This window comes from Oreochromis aureus, linkage group 3, assembly GCF_013358895.1.
Source record: "Oreochromis aureus strain Israel breed Guangdong linkage group 3, ZZ_aureus, whole genome shotgun sequence".
Lineage (NCBI taxonomy): Eukaryota > Metazoa > Chordata > Actinopteri > Cichliformes > Cichlidae > Oreochromis > Oreochromis aureus.
The window spans coordinates 110,076,167-110,101,437 of NC_052944.1; the positions used below are offsets into that span (position 1 = coordinate 110,076,167).

Genomic DNA, 25,271 nt, shown 5'->3' on the forward strand with positions numbered 1-25,271 from the left:
TTTCGGTCAACTATACATAAACTGCACGTAGACACGATTTTTTAAAGCTGGTGAACTAGACCAAGTCATTGATAACAAATGAACAATAGATCTACTTTCTCTGGTACTTTATACCTGATCAGTTGCAATGCAATTTAATGCTCAACTACAAATCGATGGTTTTTGATGGTGACCGGAGCGAATGATCGTCAACTATAAATAGAGCGTTTTCTCGACGTTGTTGTTGTCACCTGGTCGACTATAAATAGATCAAATATCAATGACAAAAAAACAACGGTGAATCAACATCGTTACAACGTCTCTATAGTAAGACCGTCGGTTTACCACAGTATTTCAATGTTGTTACAACATTGGCATTTCAACCCCGACCATATACGACGGTTTGGATGAAAAATCAACATAGATTCAATGTCGTCTTGCTATCTGGGTAAATACTGACAAACTCTATATTCACAGCTGAATTCACAATAGATTTGTTCTCAAACAACAGAATGAGAATAAAATATTGATTTTAACAGGGCCCATAAACAGCATTAGCTTAGCAGCATTAGAGTTTCCATCATGGTCACACAAATCCTTAGCAGAGCAAAGCAACCTACTTAGCATTAGCTGCTCAAGTTGTAAAAAGCAAGGGAAAACAATATTAGCATTAGCTGCTAATGGCAGCCTACTTAGCATAAACTCTTCACATTGTTATAACGCAAGGGAAAGGAGTCACTCATGGCAGCCTATTTAGCATTAACGTCTCACATCATTACAACACAAGAGAAAAGGGTATTAGCGTTAGCTACTAATGCTTATTCACCTCAAATTAGCTTTAACTGTTAATGGCAGCCTACTTAGCATTAACTCCTCACTAATATAATGCTAATTCACATTAAATTAGCATTAGCTGCTCATATTGTTATAAGGAAAGAGAAAATGGTATTAGCATTATCTACTAATAATTATTCACCCCTAATTAGAATATGCCGCTAAAAGCAGCCTGCTTAGCATTAACGCCTCACATTGTTGTTAGCCAAGGGAAAAGAGTATTAGCATTAGCTACTATCATTGTCAGTAAGTAAGAGAAAACAGTGTTAGCATTATTGGATAATTATTGGATAATGCTAACTGTTAAGGGTCCGAAATTGAGGACGAGAGTAAAACAATCATGGTCCAGAAAAGGTCAATCAAACAATTGATTTTAATGAATACACGCAGCGTGGGGAGATGTAAACTGGAAACCATCAGTTGTAAATCCCCAACCAAAAATACACTTCAGATTGCTTTTATAACATCAGGGTATTATGACGCCCCCTCATGCGTTTACAAGCACATAATTTGCATCTTAAGAACATTATTTGCCTCTTCTACAGACACTGATCAATCTTAAGAGATAACTGCAGAGACAGGAGTTCCCCTTTCTGGCATCTTCTCCAAATAAGGCGATGGGGTCCCCATGGACTTGTCCTCCTCTCTGCGTCACCTGTTGCTAGGCAGACTCAAATGCAACAAGAAGCTGAATACATTCAGGCCTTCACTCAGCCACTATTTTTTACTGTAACAATATACTCAGCATATGAGTTATGATATATATATATATGTTTAACTCAATCATTTTAAAGTAGTTATAACTGCACCTGTAATAAACATGTTAATATTTGATTATGATAACCCCTATAATATAAATTATAACATAATGCCAGCAACTTCAATAAACACTTTGATGAAATGATAATTAATGCAATGATAAGATGATGGTTATGTAAAATAATCCCTGTAATTCCACAATTCCCTCTCTTGACGTCTAACAAAGACGTCACTACACCATTCCCAGGTCCACTACCTTCGCTCTGACCCTCTCTAACCGTCCCCTGACTCAGCAAATCAGACAATAACCTCATGTCATCTACGTGGTCCAGTAATAAAACGCCAGCTCCCACTTGAAAACACTTCATGCTTAAGTGGTCTCTGCTCCTTTCCTGGGTCCCTCTCTAGTGGAAATCTAGTGGAATGGACCCTCGTCATCAGTGTTGGGACTAACGCGTTATTAAGTAACGCGTTACAGTAACTACGTTATTATTGTGGTAACGAGCACGGTAACTAGTTATTATGCCAAAACCAGGGCGCGTTACTCGTTACTGGGATTTAGATAGGCTCGTTACTCGTTACTTCGTGTGGTGGCTATCGCGGAGCTTCCACAGATTCAATAACATTAGCAAGTGGTGGAAGCCAGCAGGTGGATGAAGGAAAAGGAGGCAAGAGGAGAGACCCAAGCGGCCGCCGGTCCGCGTGTCAGGTGAACTGAACTTCAGGTAAGAAGTTATGACCTGCAGTCTATCTGGGTCAGGTATAAACCAAGTTTAGGTGGAGTTTATTTTCGGTATGCTGACATTTTCGTACTGCGTGCTAGCTAGCATGACGGAGTTTCTATACAGCTGGGTGGGTGCTATGTTACTGATGTTGAACTTTATTTTGTTCATACGGTTAATTATCAGAGTTGCCAACCGTCCTGTAAAAAAACAGAATCGTCTCGTATTCAGAGAAAATATTACGCGTTTCGTACTGAGGTGAAAAGGAACACAGTTTGTCCCGGATGAAAAAGACACAAAGCTGAAGCTGCACAGCTGCCTCTTCTTCTCTCATTCTCTCCCGTTTCTACTTCAAACACGAAACTGATCAATGATCAGCTGATCGGCTTTTCTCTCTTGTTTATTTATCGCTCACTTTGCGCCAGAAAGAGGAAACCAGCGGATGTTGCGCTGAACAACAGCAGCACGTTTAAGCTTGATCAGCTGTTGTTAGAATTTATTTAATATTAATTGCTAGTATCAGCTGATGTTTGCTGGAGCCACAGCTGTAAAGCTGCTGGTCATGATATCGGTTTGGTTATCTGGTGAGAGGGAAACATGAAGATGAAACCAGGAGATGTCCTTACTGAATCATCAGAGCTGAACAGGTGATGGAGAAACAGGTTTACCTTTTAGGTGACATGAATGAGTTGAAGGAAGTTATGAACTGTTTCTGAGAGACAAATAACACCAGCATCCTTTTCACGTAGCTGACAGCTGGTAACTGTGCAGGGGCGGGTCTAGCAAAGTGTTGCCAGGGGCCAGGTAGGGCATTAACAGGGAAAGGGGGCACAAGGAAATACTTTTCTTTATTATTCTCATTTAAAATGTCTCGCTTTTAAAAAATAATTATCTGAGTCTTACAACAAACAATTGATAGATTGATACATATATACCATCAGAACAGTGTACATCACTGTCACAACAGTGTTTGTTTTCATTCAAAGGCTTTATGATTTTTCCTATAATGGTGGGCGGTCTCTAGTCAAAATGCCGGGACGATTTTTTTGTCCCAGTCCAGCTCTGTATGCAGCTCATCTGCAGTCTGGTGTTACCTACATCTTCCTATTCAGAAGGCAGAATTTCCAAGTTCTGAGTACAATCAAAAGCACCACGACTGCAGTTTTTGTGTTGGATGTAAAATGCAGGCTAGAATCATGGCGGCGGTCAATGACGGTCCAGGCGTGGGATTTCTCTCGTGGAAATGTGCACATTATTTTTGCCTTTCTATTGGTAGGTGGCACAATGCACTTGTGGCAAGTAAGCAAGCTAGAAGACTGACAATCTTGCTGGGTATCCAGTTACGGAAGCAACACATTAACAAGAGAATTCTGAGTAAAACCAAAGTTACTTTCCCTAGTAACTAGTTACTCTGAAAGTAACGAGTAACTTGAAGTAACTGAGTTACTTTTTTAGAGAAGTAACTAGTAATGTAACTAAGTTACTAATATAAAGTAACTTACCCAACACTGCTCGTCATCAATCACTAAGTAAACTAAATTGGCGCAGGTCTCAAATAAGAAGCAGAAGACACTTGGGCCCTCGCTCAGGCCTGCTACTAGATTTATGTGTATTGTAAGCATGCATGCAATTAACCTGCTATGTTCCCATCTTCCCTCAACATGTATCACCTGGACACTCTCACCAGTGAAGCTTAAAACCCTCTTGGATAGAACATCAACTCTAAACAAGCACAGATATGCAATGTGTATAAAATGAACTAAACCTGTGAATAGAATGAATGTGATGACAAACATATTCAATGCAATATGAACCCTGTAAACAATATTACTGATAAACAATGTTTCCTTATTATTTTGTCATAAAATAAATCAAACAAATAACTTAAGCTGTGTGACGGCACTTATGCGTTTACGCCAGGCTGTGAGCTGCCCTAAATCTACTTGCTACACCCCCTTTTTCACCTAGTTTAATTTTTTCAATCCTAGTTTAAACTATTCCTAACTTCCCTCAGTGCACACTGTAAAGTGTAAAAGATACAATTAGCTTTCTCCTGGTAAAAGGTCCTACATTATTTTCTCAACCTTTGGAAACCTCCTCTATCGAGTTAACCCATTTCATTTTTCAGACTTAGGCCTGATTTCTTCGCCCCCTTTAACGGGTAGCGCATATCCGGTCTGAACACTGTGTTTGGGCAATTTACTTAATTGTTGCAGGATTTCTATGTTATGTAAATTTCCTCTCATCCCTTTTATGCTTCCATTATAACTCACGTCTAACAAGCTTTTGACCTTCTTTGTAACATAAACAACTAGGTGTATTTGTGCTCTGTTTTTTCCTCCTTTCTCTGGTTGGTTCCGTTCGGTCTGGGGCTTCCAGGATTCTCGCTCCCCTATGGTCGCTGTGGTCCTGAAATCTTCTCCTGTAAAAGATAGAAAACAAAAAGCCTCTCTCTGCTACCCCTCACTAATCTACTGTGTTCATCCGATGTTCCTTTAATTATTCAAACTTGGTTCACAATATCATGTTCTGGGCTTTATCCTTTTATTAACTTTACTTAATCTCAATACTCTTTTGTGTGTGAGCAATACTTTTAGTTTTATTAAACACACCCGGGTAAAATATACACCATCCCCATGTCAGCCTAACTCTCCGCTAGAAAGCACGCTTCAGAATTTCTATCAGGATTTACACCTCTTTTTGCTTCAAGCATATACCTAACATGCAAAAATTACTGTTAATGCCAGTTACACAAGTTTCCATTATTTACAACATTTTGTTTCACCCGTCTCAGCCTCACATGTTTCCTGTTCACTTATTACATGTATTCATCTTTAACACCTTTTACCTCATTAGTTGCTAAGCAGAAACAAAACACCATGTGTTCCACCTTTGCCCTATAAAATAAATCTATGTCATATTTGTGTCTGTAAGCATGTTTTGCATTCATTCATTACACTCCACGCCATCCCTGCAAGTTAAGAGCTATACAGTTAAAAGCTACAGGCCTTTGGCCTCGCCTATTTTAAATCAAGCAGGGGAGTTTCATTTTACTTTAAAAATAACTCTATTTAAAAATAACAATTTCTGCCTCAGTTTTACCATATCTAAATTATCAACAACCCCAAAAGTCATAAAATGATCCTAGAACCCATCTCAAATTACCTCTTAAATTCCCCCTTTATATTTGGACACACCAAATGTGTCCAAATAAATAAAAACTCAAAAAACTCAAAATGCATCACCCGGGGTTAAGAAATTAAAGGAAAAAGGTTAGTCATATCATCTCTCAGAACAGCTCAGCAATCCTCCTCTCCGGTGGATCTGCTCCAGCCCTGAAAACCTGTGCTTAAGGAATAAAATCAATTTAATCATCATGTCAAATCTTCTCAAAGTCCTTGCTCCATGCAAAAGTCTGGATCCTTAGAATTTCCTGGAAACAAAACCTATACTTTATATTTCATAGTCAACTCTCCCCATTTATGATCCAATCTGTGTTACAACAAAGAAAACTTAAAACAGAACCGTTATCAATCATGTGTTTCTTCAGTTAATGGTAACATGAGTTATATCAAACAATGTTTCCCTTTTAGCATTTAGCATTTTATAATGTAATAACATAATCCAACCCCAGTAAATAAAACAAAAATTCCCTCCAAGCAAACATCAGCATCCCCAGAATTAAGTCTTCCACTTGTCCTGCTCATGGCAAAAGCAAAACAAAGCATCCCCTTTCTTTTACACACAACAATGGTCCCTTTACAACAATGTATCTTCACCATACTTAGATTCAGCCTAAAATATAAACACGTTATAACAATGTGTCAACACTAAATTATAAATTTCCTGTCCAAATCTACACCTCTGAACAGTCTACTTTGCTTCCTTTCCTCAAGGCCTCAATCACACACACACAGCAAGCTCCTCTGTCGTCACTCACTCGAGCTAATTTGCATAGTGACTCACAGCTCAACAGCCAACTTGACAAGAGAAATACATGTTTAAACTTATCATATTATTCAATTATTTTCATTTTCTTTCTATACTAACCACTTACTTTGATCAATCAGTGCAAGAGCACTCCTAAGTCACCCTTTTAAAAACTGCTTTAATAGTTTTCTTGTGTTTTTCCATCTATTTTAAATCTTTCCATCAATTTTATTAACCATTCACACCATTCTCTCACTCATACAAGCAGCAAGCAGATCTTCATTGCATATGTTTATGTTCTTAGCCAGGTTTTAATCAATGTCTCTATGCATTAAGCTTTGATTAGACAAGCTTCATGAGCTTGTCTTTGTACGGTTAATACATTTTCTGTTTGTGTGTGGTATTTTGCATCTATGGCTTCGCAATCTGTCAGACACCTTTCCAATTCTCCAGTTAAGCAGTCAGTTTTCTTTTTCCCCGAATTACTAACCCTCTGTTTTGATTTCCCACCTTAAATAAAGCACTCCTAGTCTTCAGCCAGGAGCTAGGGCCTGTTTTCCAGGTTCATGGACACATGATTCTGTGAACAATTCAACCAGAAACTTGCCTTAACTTATCCAGTGATGTTAACTTCTAACTTTCTTCCGACTGCTGCTGTGGAGAGTTGGTACGGTTCTGCTTTACCCCTGAAAATAACAAAACTAAGACATTTTCATTATTACCACAAGTACTTAAATGACCCATTTCTCTGTCTCTAGTCAGAAATACCAATTTTGCCATGGATGTAAGCGTGTTCTTCCTTACATTTTACATTAATTGAGTGTAAGCTGCTTCTTCATTAAATTAATTCATTGAGTTCTTCGTTGCATTTCTATGTATTCATGTTAATGTACACTACGTGTCAGCTGTTTCTTCATTGCATCCTATATGTTCATATTTAATTTATGCATTTCACCACTGAGCTTTAGATTCAAACTATCTCACTTCTGATTCATTTCAAAAATATCTCACATGTAACAATTTGTATGTGTGTTTTCTATTCATTAAGGTAATGACAATTATTTCTTTCATTATTCTTACCTTTTCTAATGTTTACCTCTTTGTTATGCTATGGTGGACATCCCTAAACAATTCATGAGTTCAGGTTTCAATTTTTAATCCAATTATATCCTATATTCTCGCAGTCAAACTCGTCCAGCTTCATCTCTCACTGGTCCTCTCTGCACAATGTCCTGTTCGTGCTTCAAAGCTCCAGCAAACACAGTCTCAACTCAGCTGTTGTCTTCTTCTCTGTTTCTTTACAGTCTTTCTTTCAGATTAAGTCCCAGCATGGCAAAATATCACTCAATGTCCAGTGCTCTTCCACAATTCTTTATCCCACTGTTCAACTGCCCAGCCTGTATTTTCACAGTACATCTTGCATTACTCTTACATGCTGCTGCTGGTCGTCAGTCGTCATCAGTGTTACTGGATCAGTGGCACTGTCGTTTGCCTGCTGTATTCAAGTCCACGATGTTCTGTCGGTCTTCATCAGGCGATTAACTGTCCTTTGAACTTCTTCTCCGCTTCAGGGACAAAGTGAGAGATCCAGCCGCACAATTTCGAGCCAAAAACTGGCTTATTCTCCCAATTCTTTTAATCTACTTTTCTGCTGCTGAACTCAAGGTTCCAAAGTTGAGAGACGCCCACCTGTATTGACACACTAGAGCATACAATTAGTATTATATTCATTTTTTTTATCTTAAAACCTCGATTTGCTTCATCTTCTTAGAATTTAACTCTGTCTATTTCTCTGGGTGCTCCCCTGACATCATCAGTCACACACACACCTTCCTCTCACACACACAGCAGCACAGTATTTCCTGTTTCTCTTTCCTGTTTCTACAAATTAATCAAACACTTGTTTTTTCATATTTACAGTCTACAAACCCTCTTTTAGTTTTACTAAGTCTTGGTCTAAAAACAATACACCCTCTTCTCACACACACACTTTTAAATATACTAAGTTTTTGCATTTTTGTCAGTTTTTGTCACATCATTCGCACAATACTTTCATAATCATCTCACACCCACTGCCTTTTCTCTCAAACTTCTCCCTTTTTCACTCACTCAGACAAATCATTCAGAGACATTCAAATCAAATACTGACAGCATTCACACAGTTAAAATCACTCAAAATACGCTTTCATACGAGTATCTTGGACATGCCTTCCATGATCAGAAAGAGCAAGTCAAAAAAAAAGAAAAAAGAAGACTGAAACCTCTCATCGTCTCACACACAACTTCTCACCACACACACATAACTGAAAAATAAAACACACCACCATTCATGACTCAGAATATATACATCTATCAGAATTCAGTCACTTACTATACATCCACTACAGCAACTCAAAACTTTATTTATAACCCTCTAATAAACATAAATGGCGTCTTAAACACACGCATTCAACACTGTTTGCAGCAGTACTTGTGAAACCAACTGTGGTTTAAGCAGTTCACAGCTTCTTAATTTGCATTTTATTGCCTTCTAGGACATTCTAGTCTCTAATTCCTCTGTTTACATGTTATCTCCCGTTTGACACACACAAACACCACCACACACACACCCCTAAAACCCACAAAAACTATCCCTAAAACACACACAAAAACCCTTAAGAAACTTCATTCATTTATTTATTATTATTTTAAACCCTTAAGATGTTGTACTGTGTTTCCTCTGTGCCCGTTGCAACCTATATATTAACATAAAGCCAAAATGTAAACAAGTCTGTCAAATCTAACTACTTATATATCATCGGACTAAAGGAAAACCACTCACAGTCTTCTAAAGTTCTCCTTTGCCCAACAAACATCAAACAACTTACACCTATATGTATCACTCAAAGTCAACAATGCATTAGAAACCCCAACTGTAACTGTGTATATTATCTCAAACTGAAACGAAACCCATCTAAAAATCCTAGAACATCTTACTTGAACACACCAAAAGGGACATCACTTACAGACATATTTATTGATGAAATTAGTTCAAAGTCAATTTCAGTCTTCCGACCCCAAATAACGGTCATAAGTATCAACATTTTATATGTCCCATCTTAAAACCCAGCAAACAGTCATACAGTCATGGCAAGAAATAAAAACTTTACTTACAATATTGTAATAAACAAAACCAGTGTCTTAAACACAGCCATTCAGCAAGGTGTCACAGTCTCTATCTAAACTTCCTAAAAGTCTAGAGACCTTGCAGCTGCCTTATTTGCATTTTCACACACACACACACAGTCTAAAAATAATACCAGCCTGACTCACAGACTCAGACAAGTCTCTTAATATATTCACACAGACGTCTTTATAATTACAACTGCAGTATTAGGCCTGTTAAAACCTAGACAATTTAGACAATTTTAAGTTAACCCTCCAAGGGACAAACTCCAAGTTTTTTATTGTCAATTACCCAGTATCAGGTCCAACCTGTCTCTGGTCTAATCTCTAAAATCCCTAACTCAATTTAAAAGCGTCCAACGCCCAAGCTCCAAGCTTTGCTACCCAAAAAAGCGCAAATACCGTTCCAAACGGTCAAGTGGTCCAACCACTAGTTATTCTGGAGTGCCCCAAGCTCCACAGTGACCAACTGACTATCCCTCGTAGAGGACGAAGGCCCGCGTCCGCACCTTCGGCAAGCGTTACCTCTGGACAATGCGCTTCTTAACAGACGCCGCTGTCGTTCTAGAAAAATTTAGAGTAATTTAAACCCACAATCTACACTCTCAAACAGGAGTAAGATTTAGGCAGACCTATCCTTGTGGACATAGGGGACTCTAACCCACAAAATGACCATCACAAAATAGGGCCAGTGACCAATGGGACTCTAACCAACAAAATCACCAAATTCCCTACTTTCTACGTGAGACTCTAACTGACTTTAACTCTTTTTCCTTTTCCTTTGGGACTTTAACCCGGTACCTTTAGTGAGACTCTAACTCACTTTTACTTATAACTTATCATTACTTCAACTTCAACTTCTCATGAGATTTTCACCAAAATCAAAACAGACATTTAGCAGTAATTTCAGTAAGTAGACTTTAATTTCTCATGTCCAATCTGGCACATTTTGGAAATAATTCAACAGGTAGTGCCTTACCTTTGAATAAGCCGGCTTATGTCCACTCACTTCGACCACTGACTCGTGTCTGCCTGTTTGAGCACCTCGGACCCTCTCGGTCTCAATCTCCAAGTGTTCTCCCTCAACCCTCGGCCAATGCACCAAATGTTAAGGGTCCGAAATTGAGGACGAGAGTAAAACAATCATGGTCCAGAAAAGGTCAATCAAACAATTGATTTTAATGAATACACGCAGCGTGGGGAGATGTAAACTGGAAACCATCAGTTGTAAATCCCCAACCAAAAATACACTTCAGATTGCTTTTATAACATCAGGGTATTATGACGCCCCCTCATGCGTTTACAAGCACATAATTTGCATCTTAAGAACATTATTTGCCTCTTCTACAGACACTGATCAATCTTAAGAGATAACTGCAGAGACAGGAGTTCCCCTTTCTGGCATCTTCTCCAAATAAGGCGATGGGGTCCCCATGGACTTGTCCTCCCTCTCTCGTCACCTGTTGCTAGGCAGACTCAAATGCAACAAGAAGCTGAATACATTCAGGCCTTCACTCAGCCACTATTTTTACTGTAACAATATACTCAGCATATGAGTTATGATATATATATATATGTTTAACTCAATCATTTTAAAGTAGTTATAACTGCACCTGTAATAAACATGTTAATATTTGATTATGATAACCCCTATAATATAAATTATAACATAATGCCAGCAACTTCAATAAACACTTTGATGAAATGATAATTAATGCAATGATAAGATGATGGTTATGTAAAATAATCCCTGTAATTCCACATAACTCACATTAAATTAGCATTAGCTATTAACAACAGCGCACTTAGAATTAGCCACTCACATTGTTAAAAAGTAAGGGAAAATAGTATTAGCATTAGCGCATAATGCTAATTCATGTCAAAGTAGCATTAGCTGCTCACATTGTTATAAGGAAAGAGAAAACTGAATTAGCATTAGCTGCTACTAATTATTCACCCCTAATTAGAGTTAGCCCCTAATGGCAGCATACTTATCAATAACTCCTGACATCGTTATAATACAGGGGAAAAGAGTTAGCATTATCGGATAATGTTAATTCACATCAAATTAGCATTAGTTAATAACAGTAGACTTCATATCATTAGCTGCTGTCATTCTTACAAAGCAAAGGAAAATGGTATGAGCATTAGCTGCTAATGCTTATTCACCTAAAATTAGAATTAGCCACTAATGGCGTCCTATTTAGCATTAACTCTTCACATCGCAGGGGAAAAGTTAAAATTGAATAAAAAATTGTGTTAGCATTAGCTACTCATATTGTTATAAATCAAGAGAATAGAGATTGAAAATGTGACGTCATTCAGTGGTAAAACCCCAAAGGATTCTGGGAACGCGTGGCAAGCGGTACTAGCGCACGCAGGCTTTCACATGAAAACAGTCACACAGCGATAAAAAGAAACACAAAACATGGCAAGAGGCTGTTGTATTATTAACTGCAATAGCCGGTCGCATGACAGCCACTGGAAGCCGACGGGTAAAGAGATCGGTTGTTATCGGATTACGTCGTGGAAGAGAAATTGTTTAAGCCATGTTTCCGAAGTAACAAAGAGCCGACGGATGGCCTGGATTGCAGCCATTCGAAAACCAAATATAACGTCCCAGAACATTCCAGCTCACATGTTAGTCTGCTCCAAGCATTTCCACAAAGGTACGTCTTCTGTTGTAGTTATTACGTAATGTATCATAACATAATTGTTAATGTAGGTTACAAATAAGTGTTATATTGATTTGAATTGAATTCGTTGCGCTATGCTGCTTTGTTCACTGTGGCTTTGCGGGCTAATGTTTGTTGTGTTTTGTAGGAAAACCAGCCTACAAAATGCTGCAATGCGATCCAGACTGGGCACCCTCTATCAACCTGGGTCATACCGAGTTTAAAGCTGCTACCACAGCCAGATTTGATCGGTCAAGAGAGAGAGCGATATCAAAACAGCCACGAAACGTCCCGCATATAGGGAAGCAACCAACTGATGAATAACTGTTTTCCAGTATGTTGTTTTGCAATGGTTTTTTTTTTTTTTTTTTGCATTGTTGATTTGTTTTTCACCGAAGCAGCTAATAAAGCATAATGGAATAAAATTTTGCCTCTTTCTTGTAAGATTCTATAATAGAATGAAACAGTAATGCCAGTTATAAATAAAGACAATAAATTGAATGAATTACGAAAAACTCATTTTATTTCTATTAGATCTGAAAATGTTGTGTAATACTACAACCTGAAACGATAAATAGATTGCATTGGCCTGTACAGGAGACAAAGGAAAAAAATGTAACAACAGCTGTGAAATGGAATAGTCCAAATCACCAAAGTAAACTGGACCTGGGCTTGTTGCAGGGGTCTGAAGTTACTAAACATTTTGTGAGTGTATGCACTAAAACTTAGGATCATATAATAATAAATATGTGCGTGATGAAAGTTGGGCAGCATGTCCTTGCTCGTATGGGTCTGACCCTTTCACTTTGATCTTTTCCTCGTCCTTTTTTTTGCCTTTTCGTCAAGTCTGTCTTTGTACGGACCTGCCGTGTTCTCCTTCGTTTTGTACATAACTGTTTTTGGGGCAAATAAAACGCAAGTAGGGATTAAACCCGCACAATTAATGATTACCGGTGCTGGAAATACTAGCGCTTGATGCAGTGTTTTGATTTTGTTGCCACGGGTACCCACAAAGCAATGCGCGAAAGTCACGTGGTCTGTCAATCTCTATATGTTATTAGCATTAGTTGCCAATGCTTATTCACCTAAAACTAGCCACTAATTAGCCACTAATGGTAGCCTATTTAGCATTAACTTCTTAATGCTAAATGAAGTTAATTAATGCTAAATAGGCTTGACTGAAGGGAAAGTCATTTTAGCATTAGCTGCTAATATTGTTAAAAAGGAAGGAAAAAGTAAGAAAAAACATTGTTAGGAGTAGTGGATAATGCTAACACACGTCAAATTTGCATCAGCTAATAACAGCAGCCTTCTTAGCATTAGTTGCTCATATTGTTATAATGCAAGGGAAAAGAGTTAGCAAAAACATTGTTAGCATTAGCAGATAATGCTAATTCACCTCAAATTAGCATTAGCTAATAATGGCAACCTACCTAGAATTAGCTGCTCACAATGTTATAAAGGAAGAGAATATGGTATTAGCATTAGCTGCCAATGCTTATTTACAAAAATTAGCATTGGCCACTAATGGTAGCCTATTTAGCATTAACTTCTTAATACCTAATGAAGTTAATTAATGCTAAATAGGCTTAATTGAAGGGAAAGTAGTGTTAGCATTAGCTACTGATATTGTTATAAAGCAAAAAATATGGTATTAGCATTAGCTACTAATGGTTTCACCTCAAATTAGTATTAGCTATTAACAGTAGCCTACTTAGCAGTAGCTGCTCACATTGTTATAAAGCAAAGGAAACGATATTAGCATTAGGTTCTTATGCGTATTTGCCTTAAATTAGACATAGGTGCTGACGGCGGCCTTCTTAGCCTTAGCAGCTCAGATTGTTGTAATGCTGGGGAAAAGAGTGTTAGCATTAGCCGTTCACATTTTTATAAAGCAAAGGGAAATAGTGTTAGCATTAGCTACTCACATTGTTAATAAGTAAGGGAAAACAGTGTTATCATTAGCGCATAATGCTAATTCACGTCAAATTAGCATTAGCTGCTAAGATCAGCTTACATAGCACTAGCTGCTGACATTGTTATAATGCAAGTGAAAAGAGTTAGCATTATCGGATAATGTTGACCATGGCTGGAAAAGTTCAGGACTCTGTTTGCTAAAGATTTAGGAGTGTTTCTCAATAGCTCTTTTTCATTTGAGAAACAAAGAAATTCTGTTATTAAAACCAGCTGTAAGGTTTATATTGTTGATTGTCATTTATGCTTAGAAATATTTACTCATATATGCTTAGAGTTTTATAATTGATTGCATAATGATAGAGGTTTGATCCTTAGTAGTCTGTAAAGACTCTGTGTGCCTTCCAGAGTGTTCTGGCATGCACACACAACTTGGGGTCATGAGAGAGGTCGTACCTTCTCTTACTGATTTATGGTGTAGGAGGACAACTACTCTGTGTCTGGTTAAGTATAAGAGCCCTTCGTTAGGGGGACCGCTGGACTCTTAGCACCAGCTTTGGGGGGTCTTCACAGGGTCACATCTGGAACACAAACACACACACACACACACACACACACACACACACCTACACTATGCACCGACTGGTACTCTTTGTTCATATGTATGCCTGTGTAAGACGTCATGTGTTAATGAACTTATGCATATTCATTTTATCTCTACTCTGTGCAGCACTTTGGCTCAACCTGTTTTTAAATGTGCTGATAAATAAATGTAGATGTCTTTGAATAAAACAGTGGAGCCGATCTTTGAGCTCAGTGTGTAACAGTGTGTATGAGAGCCATGTAATGTCCATGTGTGCATGCTGACTGCTCTGACCCCTCCTCCTTTCAGGGTGGAGCCTGCTGGAGTCCGATGGTTGAGACCAGGTCTGAGGAAGTGTAAGTGTGTTTTTAATGGGATTCATGAAAACAAAGCAGCACACATTCAACCATCTTCATCATGTCAGGAGTCATCATCAAAGTGTCAATCAATGAACAGATGATGGATCAATAACTGCAGCTGGATTGTGTTTGTTCTCTCCATCAGATTCCTGTCAACTCACAATCGACACAAACACAGTGAACACAAAGCTCCAACTGTCTGACAACAACAGGAAGGTGACACGTGTGGAGGAGGTTCAGTCATATCCTGATCATCCAGACAGATTTGATGTTCATCAGCTGCTGTGTAGAAATGGTCTGACTGGTCGCTGTTACTGGGAGGTTGAGTGGAGAGGAGACGTTTTTATATCAGTGAGTTACAGAAGCATCAGAAGGAAAGGACGCAGTGAACACTCTGTGTTTGGATACAATGATCAGTCCTGGTGTCTGTACTGCTCTGATGATGGTCCTCGTTATGTCTGGCACAATAACATAAAAACATTCATCTCCTCCTCCTCCTCCTCCTCCTCCTCTGTCTCTAACAGAGCAGCAGTGTATGTGGACTGTCCTGCTGGCACTCTGTCCTTCTACAGAGTCTCCTCTGACACTCTGATCCACCTCCACACCTTCAACACCACATTCACTCAAACTCTTTATCCTGGGTTTGGGTTCTGGTCTCCTGGTTCCTCAGTGTCCCTGTGCTGAGTGGAGTGTAAAGAGTGTCTCCAGTTAGAGAAACACTCTGACTGTTGAACAGATAGTTCAGTCTGTACATGTCTGTCTCTTTCACTCACAAACACGTTTTCAGATTCATGGATTCAATCAGTTGATGTTGGAAACTCTTCTAAATGATTCCTTATAAACTTCTTCCTCTTCAGTCCTTTAAAGATGGAAGCTCCCATTATTCCAGGATCCACATGTTGTTTTCTGTCTTTTTCCACTCAAAGCTTCACAGTGAATCTCAGTATGTTGTGTTTCTCTGAAGCTCAGTTCACAACCAGCTCCTCTGAGTCTGAGCTCATTAAAATGAATCCAAATGTTTGATTTCTCTTTCTTAATGGGATGTTTCCAAACTCTCCACATGCTCTTACTGTTTCACTCATTGTTGGAAGCTCATCATTTGAAAATGTTTCAGCCATAGAAGCTGAAAATATTGGCTCAATAGTTTTGAATGCAGTTCTAACCAGTGTGCTGGGTTTTTAAAAATACGTGGCTGCTGCCTGATGTTGGGCCCACAGAGGAAGACGACTCACACACTCTTCTTCACTTCCTCCTTAAACATGTGGAAGGAGAGCAAAGTGCTACCAGACTCTTATTTCTGACAGAAACAGAAGAAACCACAGCAAACTGGTCCAGTTATTCATCTTCATCACAATCTATTTATTTATGATGGTGACTTCAGTCTGAGGGTTTGAAGTTTCCATGTCTGTGTGATGTGTGGTGTGAAGGCTGCTGGTTAAACTGGGACTCACTGTTTAAAGCACTGAGTGCTCATAGAGAGATGTTCCATGAGTCCCAGTACAGACTACAAACATGGTGGAAACTTAGCTTTGATATCCACACACTCTGCACGTCTGTGAGTAACTGTGATGAAGATGTGCAGAGATCTGTGTACAAACAGGAGAAAGACTGTAAAGACTCTGTGCTTCTAACAGCCTCTGTTAACATATGTGAGGCTGTTTGTTATTGTTGCCATGGAGCTTTTCACTGTTTGGGTCAGCAGGTCATGTGATCAGGTTTGTTCTGCTCGACGATGGTTCAGTGTCAGGGTTTGTTTGCATTCATCAATAAATATCTAAATAAATCAAAGACTCCATGTTTGTTCTTTCATCATGTGACCTCTGCTCATCCATCTGTGTGTGTATCAGGATACATTTAGTTCATAATACACAGAAAAATCAGAGTTATTACCTGTAATAAATGTGAAAGATTCCTGCAGTGATAACCAGGCAGCACTGAAACACATCACAGCTGTCACCACGGTAACAGCACCGTCCATCCACAGGTGAGGGGAGGAGCAAAAAGAGGGACTTTCACCATTTTATACTAAAAACACTCAACTAATGTTTCTAATATCAAACAAATAAGCCCACATTAATGTGAGCGTTTATTAAATAATAATAATAATGATTTCCTCCTGATCTCATTTCCATAGCAGAGAAAACTGTGGTGTATATTGAGGTGGAGGTGTGGTCTATGGCTCAGGTGTAGAGTGAGGGTGGGGTGCACCACAGCAGCATGCTGGGACTGCTGAGGGTGGAGGAGGGAGTGATGATGACATCAGAGCTGCAGCAAAGCAGTCAGCAGCACAGAGACCAGTGAACACACAGTCTGTTCATCTTTGCATAGATACAATATATAGCACAATATTGAATGACAGAGACACGCTGTGTGAGCTTCCACAGATACACTGACGTCAGCATCCAGAGTCCTCCTGCTGCTCCCCCTCAGAGCCCTGTGATCAGCACCAACACATTCAGTTAGATGACAGAGTCCAGCTGCAGCTAGAATCAGCTCTGTGAACAACAGCACAGCATCAGTGTTTCACACTCAGTGAAAGGAGGAAACAGCAGAAGAACACCATGTGTGCTACGTTTCCCAGGACACACTACAAACTGCACAAATACAGAGCAGCACGTGGAAGGACCTGGAGCTGCATTTAAAGAGAAAAGACAGCGTGATGTCCTGTATGGACAGGTGGAAGGAACCAAGTCCTCAGCTGAAACACTCGTGTTTGTCCACAGACAGGAAACACAGCAGGAAACAAAGAAGCTCATGGATAACACACTTCCTGTCAGTCAGAATGAGGCTGGAGCCAAACACAGAAAGGTGTTTTTGTCCAGATGAGCCCAGAGAAGAAACACAGTGTTCACAGACATCAGAAGCTCAGAGAGGTGAAACATGAGGTTGGAGTCCTCGTCAGCATCCAGAAGAGCTGCTGTGAAACCCTGAGTACTCATGACAGACTCTGATGGCACAAACACATCATGATTCAAACAGAAAGACAAACATGGAGCTCCTGATCCTCCTGCATGAGAACAAGCTGACATGAGCGCTGTGTCTGAGAGTGTCTCCCTGTCACAGTGACAAGAACACAGCTGCTGCTCACAGTCATTAAACTGACCTGAGGTCAGCTGCTAGCACGTCTCTGTGCTCCTTACATATGAACCATGTGACCTCACATCAGTGCTGTGGATGACTGTAGTCATAGAAGAGTAGAGCTGTAGCAGGTGGTGTGAGGAGGAGGAGGAGGTGGTGTATTCTAGTTAACGCAGGACTGAAACACTCCAGCAGAGGGCGCTGTTAAGTCCTTATTGTAACACAGTTACTGTGTGCAGTTATACTTCATACATAATCTGCACTTATTTCAATCAGACATGCTGTCAGTAAATGATTGGTTTCTATTGATTCTACTTCCTGTTGACTAGTTTGATGACAGTGAACCAATCACAGCTGATTGTGTGATGATGTCACTGTTACATTCAGTGTGTGTGACATCATGTTAGTGCAGCTGATAACAGCCTGGTTATGATGCTGTTAGAAACACATGAACATGTCCATAGATCAGTGTGTGTTTAACATGAGAGCTTCAGCCCTGCTGATGTGTTCAATAAAGACATGCAGGAAAACTGATGAGACTCTGAAATAACTCTTTATATTTATAATGTAACTCTGCATCAAAAAAGAACAACAAAGGATCCCAGACAGGTTTATGTCAACAAAGACGATTCTGATGTTTCTGTGTTTCTAACAGTTTGACATTATTAGTAAACAGACTGCAGTGAACAGGATTTATAAAGAGCTTATATATAAAGATATGACAGCTGTTTGTTGATCACTCTGTGTTTGGACCTGATCAGTCCAGCTGTTTACTTGAAATATGTTCATTTACCTGTGACGTTATATTTATGTTCTTGTCTCTGTTGAAAAACACATTTTAATGTCCCTCAGATTTTTCTCCCAGATGAATAAATATATAAAATGACACAAACTGACTGCAGCTACTTTTTGTCCTTTCTGTCAGAAACCTTCATGTGACTCATGAGAGACACGTTTCAGCTGTTTGTGACAGATCAGAGGCCAACAAGTCATTTATAACACTTTCCATCATTGTTTAGCACAAACACATGTTGACACAGCAGCAGGGGCCGCAGTGAGAGTCAGAGCCAGGAGATAAAACTCCTGTTTGACCACAGCCTCAGTTTGTTCCTGCAAACACTTCCTGTTGTTGACTGGGTGGAGTCAGGAAGCCAGCGAGGCCCTGCAGGACTGAGCCTGCAGACTGGGACGTGCTCTGTGATGGAGATCAACAGCATCACTGACTGTTTCTGTGAGGACACCATCATCCCAGCAGGGCTGTTTCCCAACAACAAGCCTGGACCATCAGAGACCTGAAGCTGCTGCTGAATGAAAGAAGAGGATCTTCAGGTCTGGAACAAGGACGAGCTGAGAGTGTTAATAACGTTACTAATGTTCAGCTACACTTTACTAGGTCACATCTGTGACACACGTCACTTAAATAAAGAAGCAAATATTGGCTCTGTTTTATCTGCTGGGCCCAAAAGTGACTCCCGTATTTAAACTGCTATGAATAACTTGTTGGTCTATAATATGTGAAACATGTGTCAAAGGTCTCCATCATGAAAGATATCAGGTCATCTTGAGCCACAAAAACATTCCTATCATGAGGTAGAAGCTGGAATCAGTTTGTTGCAGAGGGACGTTTATATATCCCATATTTATCCAGTTAAAGTCACATTGAAATTCAAAAATGTCTTTTCAAGAGTCGTCTGTCCAAGAGGAGCAGAAACAAATATAACAACAGTTATTTAAGCTGTTTTAAAGGCCACAAAGGAGCAGATTGGTTATAATGCAGCTGCTTCACAGGAATAAAGATGAAACACTGTTTTTATTTCATGTGTAACACCTTTCAATCATGTGTTGACTAAAGTCTATTGACCAGTATAAGTAAAGACATCACACACACACACATGGAAACACTGAAACCTGTTTTTGGTGCAGCAGCGGTCCCAGCTGCTCGCCTTTATCTAGACTGGGTCGGCTGCTTATCTCAATATAATCAATGTTTAAAGTTCTCAGTGTTTCTGTGTTGCTTCAGTATAGGATCTCCCAGCATCATCACTGTGCTGTCCAATCATTGTGTGCTAGGTTACCCTTATAGTGCGATGTGTGTTTGCACAAAGAGAAGCATGTGTGTCAAATATAAGCACAGAACAGAAAAAAGCTGCCAGTTTCTTCTATTTAGAGTCAAGTTAGTGTTTTGTGTCTTTGTTTGAGGCCTAATGTCAAGCAGAGGTGTGTGTAACTGGACTGCTCTGTTATATGTGTGAAATGTGTGCTTCAGCATCATCTTCGTCACTGCTGATTCCTTTGTGTCATCATGTGTTGAGAAGAGAGAACAGTTATAACGGAGGAGCAACAGGAAGCCCTGAAATCTGCATCCAACAAGGAAGTGTTGGCTCACCAGTGATCCCAGCAGAGCCACTGGTTTGGCTCCAGTTGTTCTCGATTCAATGATGTTGTTTTTATTTCTGTCTTTCAGAACTGGATTGAAACTATCAAAGGTCTAAAAACAGCCTCAACCCTCCCAAAGACAAACTTTACACACGTCATCTTTCAGCTACAATCTTTGTTGCAGGGATCTTCTGCCAAACAAGGCTGAGAGAAGATTTCTTACAGCTGTCATGTTGATGCTGTTTCAATCTTTGGGCAAACACACTCATATATTAGGGCTGATATCAGGGCTGCACAAGTTCTTTGTGATCATGAATAATAGAAGTGTGCCTGTTGAAGATCATGTTTCTACATGATTATATGTCCTGTTATTGTTCTGTATTATATTCAGCTTTCAGCATCCTTTCCCAGCCCCTGTTACACCATCCATACAAAGCCAATCTGACTGTGAGCCAATGTGTTTGATAGTTTGTGTTGGATCAATAGATTTGACAGACTTGGTTCTCATCCAGAGGGAAACAGTCCAAATTCAGATCTAATGAAATGATGGAGGCTGTTTCCTACCACGGTGCTAATGTGTGACTAACAAGGCTCATGGTCTCCAGCAGACAAGCGCCTGGAATGAGGTGAGCTGAGTGTTGCTTTGGTGGGTCTGTGCCCACGTCATGCATCAGGATTCATATTGGCAATAGTTCATATCTCTGTTCTTTAGCCTTCATCACAAAGCTGTGAAGGAAAAACAAACATCTAACAGGATTTGATGGATGCAAAGTCCACTGAGCTCTTTGTCATTTACAAACTTGTCCAACCAACAAGAGCACAGATGAAAAACACAGTGACACTTAAAGGATTTTGCCATATATGAGCATAGATTACTTTCATATAGATTTTCAATGCAGGCTTTTGGTGAGCCGCTGGGTTCTGTCTAATAATCATCTCAGCATTTTACAATAGAATAGCTCTTTATTAGCTCTTCATTTATTGTTATTGGACATGAAACAAGGAAGCTGTGTTTCTCATTGGATGTTAGTTTCATGTTCATCAGGATCATTTTCTAAAGAGCTGATATTTAGACCATTTACTGCACTGGCTGCACATTCTGTCTACATTTCTCTGTATGTGCTGTGTTTGTCTTTCATATTTCTCCATATTGACACAAACAGTGAACAGCAGTAGATCTACTCTTCATCTGTTTTAGGCCCAGTGAAAGATCTGAAGCAGAAATGGTGTCATTAGGAGAAGAAGAAGAGCGGCGAGGAGGCAGCAGCTCTTAAAGATGAAACACAGCAACTTAGCCCTGAGCTCAGAGAGCTTCACATGAAAAAGCTCCTCAAGCAGATCATGTCAGAGGTTTGTCATCAACAGGAGGAACTGTTCATATCATAGAATGAAGGATGCTGTCAGCTGGATGAAGAAGCTTATTTAATGGCAAACGTTCACATTGAAGTCAAATTGTTGTGGTGTTGAACAGATTCATGGACTGATTGTCTCCAGAATGTTAGAAGAGCTTCAATGAATCATTAGAAACAACTTACAGCTGCACAGTTGTGTCAAACACATCTTTGTGTCATTGTGGGATTTTTGTGTTTCTACATGTGACACACGTCTAAAACATGCACACAATTTGAAGACAAACAGGGATCATTTGTTCCCACAGCCAGATGCTGAGAGCCATTTCCTTGTAGTCCTGTGTCTATATATATGTAGCATTAGATGTTATTGGAATGATTGTCAGCTTTGATAGTTTCATGTATGTTTAGCTGGACGGCTGTTTGATCCTCCACATGTTTAAAGGTGTCCAGTCCTGAGACACTGGGGTGGAAACAGCTGTGATGTCATTGGACTGTCACAAAGACAGAAGTGCATGAAGTGAGCAGCCAAGGAGCTGCTGATGTTTTGGATTCAACAGCATTTGAAAGGTTGACACAGACACATTTGCACATAGAAAGCTGAATTTGTCATATGCCACAGTGAACTCACTGTTCAGTGTTTTCAGGAAGCTTCTTAACTGCCTCTGCTGCCAAACAAGCAGCTGATGTCCTTGAGAAGAAGCTGAAGAAGTCTTCAACAACAAATACAGGAAGTGGACTTTCAAATACTAGATTCACTTTAGACTCACACAAGAAATGACTCAACTAGCTGTGTTTGATTGACTCCTTTGACTCTATGAAAGCTCAGTGTGTGTCTGTACACAGACTGTTGTGTTGGACTATTATTCAGTTGTCTGCTTTTCAAATGTCTGCATCTCAGTGTAGATGAGGCTGGGGGTCATGGGAGGCCACCATAGCAGTCTCTTCAACATCATGACATCATCATAAATGCTGCTGGACTGTCTGATGGGCTGACGGTGAAAAAGCCGTCGGGAAGGAAACAGAAGACATTTCAGAGGCTGCAGCAGATTTCTTTGATTTGGGGCCTTTTTCAGCTTTATTGGACAGAGCAGTGAAGATAAGTGACAGCAAAGCAGAGGGAGAGAGAAAGGGGCGTGGTCAGAATCAAAGCCAGGCCAGCTGCTCTCCACCTCGTGGCACATGGTCACCTGCTCATCCTAGTGAGCTCCACCAGCAGCCCTTTCACACAGTTTACACTGTCAAACACTGTGTGTGGACCTCAGCTAACAATAGGCTACATTTAAGTCTGGACTACATGCTTTTATATTGAGGCAGATTTTTACCTGTTTTTATTCCATCAGCAGCTCAACATCATGAGCAGCTTTGACATAAAGACATCAAACTCAAGCTGACTTTAAACTGGATCTACTTTTAATACAGGGCTCAAAAACAACTCACATCTTTATTATATATCAGGACAGAAAGTCATTTCATCTCAAATGGAAAACAGCTTTATTTGGAATAATCAGCACTATCAACTGGTTTGGGATCTGCACCAGTTTCATGTCTTTACAGCTTCTCCAACAAAGTTCCTGTAAAATCAGCATCTTTATTGGTTTGATAGTGATTGATTATTCAGTCCCAATCTGCTGTCATCTAAAGAACAAAATGATGTTTCTATGAGTCAAAAAGCTCCAGATGTTGTTCACAAAGAAAACAAAGATTAGGAACTTAAACACAAAGTGTTTGGAGCCAAAATGTTCCCAAGCTGCTCTTTTTGAAATGGCAGAGGTACTGTGGAATTACAGGGATTATTTTACATAACCATCATCTTATCATTGCATTAATTATCATTTCATCAAAGTGTTTATTGAAGTTGCTGGCATTATGTTATAATTTATATTATAGGGGTTATCATAATCAAATATTAACATGTTTATTACAGGTGCAGTATAACTACTTTAAAATGATTGAGTTAAATATATATGTATCATAACTCATATGCTGAGTATATGGTTACAGTAAAATAGTAGCTGAGCAAAGGCCTGAATGTATTCAGCTTCTTGTGGTATTTGAGTTTGCTTAGTTACAGGTGACGGAAGGATGTCCAGTCCATGGTGACCTCAAAGGCCTTAGGTCATCACTATATTCGGAAGAGTATGCCACAAGGAGGAACCTCTATGTTGCAGTTAATTCTTAAAATACATGAATGTTCTCTACATGCAAATTATGTGCTTGTAAGCGCAAGAAGGGCGTTACAATACCCTGATGTTATAAAAGCAATCTAGAGTGTATTTTGGGTAGAGATGTACAACTGCTTTGCAGTTTGCACCTCTCCACGCTGCGTGTATTCATTAAAATCAATTGTTTGAACGGCCTTTTCTGGACCATCATTGTTTTACTCTCATCCTCAATTTCGGACCCGTAACATTTGGTGCATTGGCGGTTGAGGGAGAAAAGTTGGAGGTTGAGACTGAGAGGGTCCAAGGTGCTCAAACAGGCAGACACGAGTCAGTGGTCGAAGTGAGTGGACATAAGCCGGCTTATTCAAAGGTAAGGCACTACCTGTTGAATTATTTCCAAACAGTGCTGAATTGGTTCTGACAAAATTGAAAGTCTACTCACTGAAAATTACTGGTAAAGGTCTGTTTTGGTTTTGGTGAAAATCTCATGAGAAGTTGAAGTTGAAGTAATGATAAGAAAAAGAGTAAAAGTGAGTTAGAGTCTCACTAAAGGTACCGGGTTAAAGTCCCAAAGGAATAAGAATAAAGAGGATTTAGGATAAAGAGAATTTAGAATAATAGGTAATTGGTGAAGTTTGTGACATTAAAGTCTCAATTGAATATAAAGCCGGGCTTGGACACCGATATGGTGGGTTTGTGATTTTGGGGTGTCTTCAAAATAATTAAATTGTATAGAGCGGGACTCTGGGAGTCTAACAAGTGCATTTCTCGGAGGTGACGCTCCAAATTTCCTGAGGACGCTCGGGATCTTCCTTGGATAGGGATAGTCCGACTTGGCCTTTCGTGGAGAACTTGGGAAACTCAAAATAGGCCACTGACTGGGTCAGTTTGCCGTCCGGGCGGTGGTTTGCACTTTTTGGTCAGTAGAAACCGGGTTTCGGGCGTCTACCTTTAACTTAAAACTGGGAAGCCTGGGATGTGGGGTGTCCACATAACAGGGCTTTTCGGGTTGAGTTGATTGATGCTTTTAAATTGTGTAGGGTCTTAGATATTTGGCCACGGCCCGGGGCCGAGACTGGTTAAATTGATGACAAAAAACTCAGGGAGTTTATCGGTCAGACCGTTAATTTAAAAATTGTCTAAATTGTGTAGGTTTTGAAATGAGAAGCCTAAAATCTGTGCAGTTGTAATCATAGGACGTCTGTGTAAATAGATTAAGAGACTTGTCTGAGTCTGAGAGTCAGGCTGGTATTATTTTTAGATTGTGTGTGTGTGTGAGAATGCAAATAAGGCAGCTGAGAGGTCAATAGAATATGAGGAAGTTAATAGAGACTGTTACACATTGCTGGTGCACGTACTTAAGACGCTGGTTTTGTTTATTAC

The 25,271-nt window shown here is 39.6% G+C and overlaps 1 protein-coding gene across 1 annotated transcript in view; it reads left to right on the forward strand.

Annotated features, from left to right (window-relative positions):
* The window catches only part of LOC120435020 (protein NLRC3-like), a 66,392-nt gene that overhangs the window by 24,780 nt on the left and 16,341 nt on the right, over positions 1–25,271 (forward strand). Inside the window, exons 9-10 of the mRNA XM_039603749.1 lie at positions 14,871–14,917; positions 15,066–15,597. Of these exons, the coding sequence (XP_039459683.1) occupies positions 14,871–14,917; positions 15,066–15,597 (579 nt within the window). The remainder of the gene's footprint in view (positions 1–14,870; positions 14,918–15,065; positions 15,598–25,271) is intronic.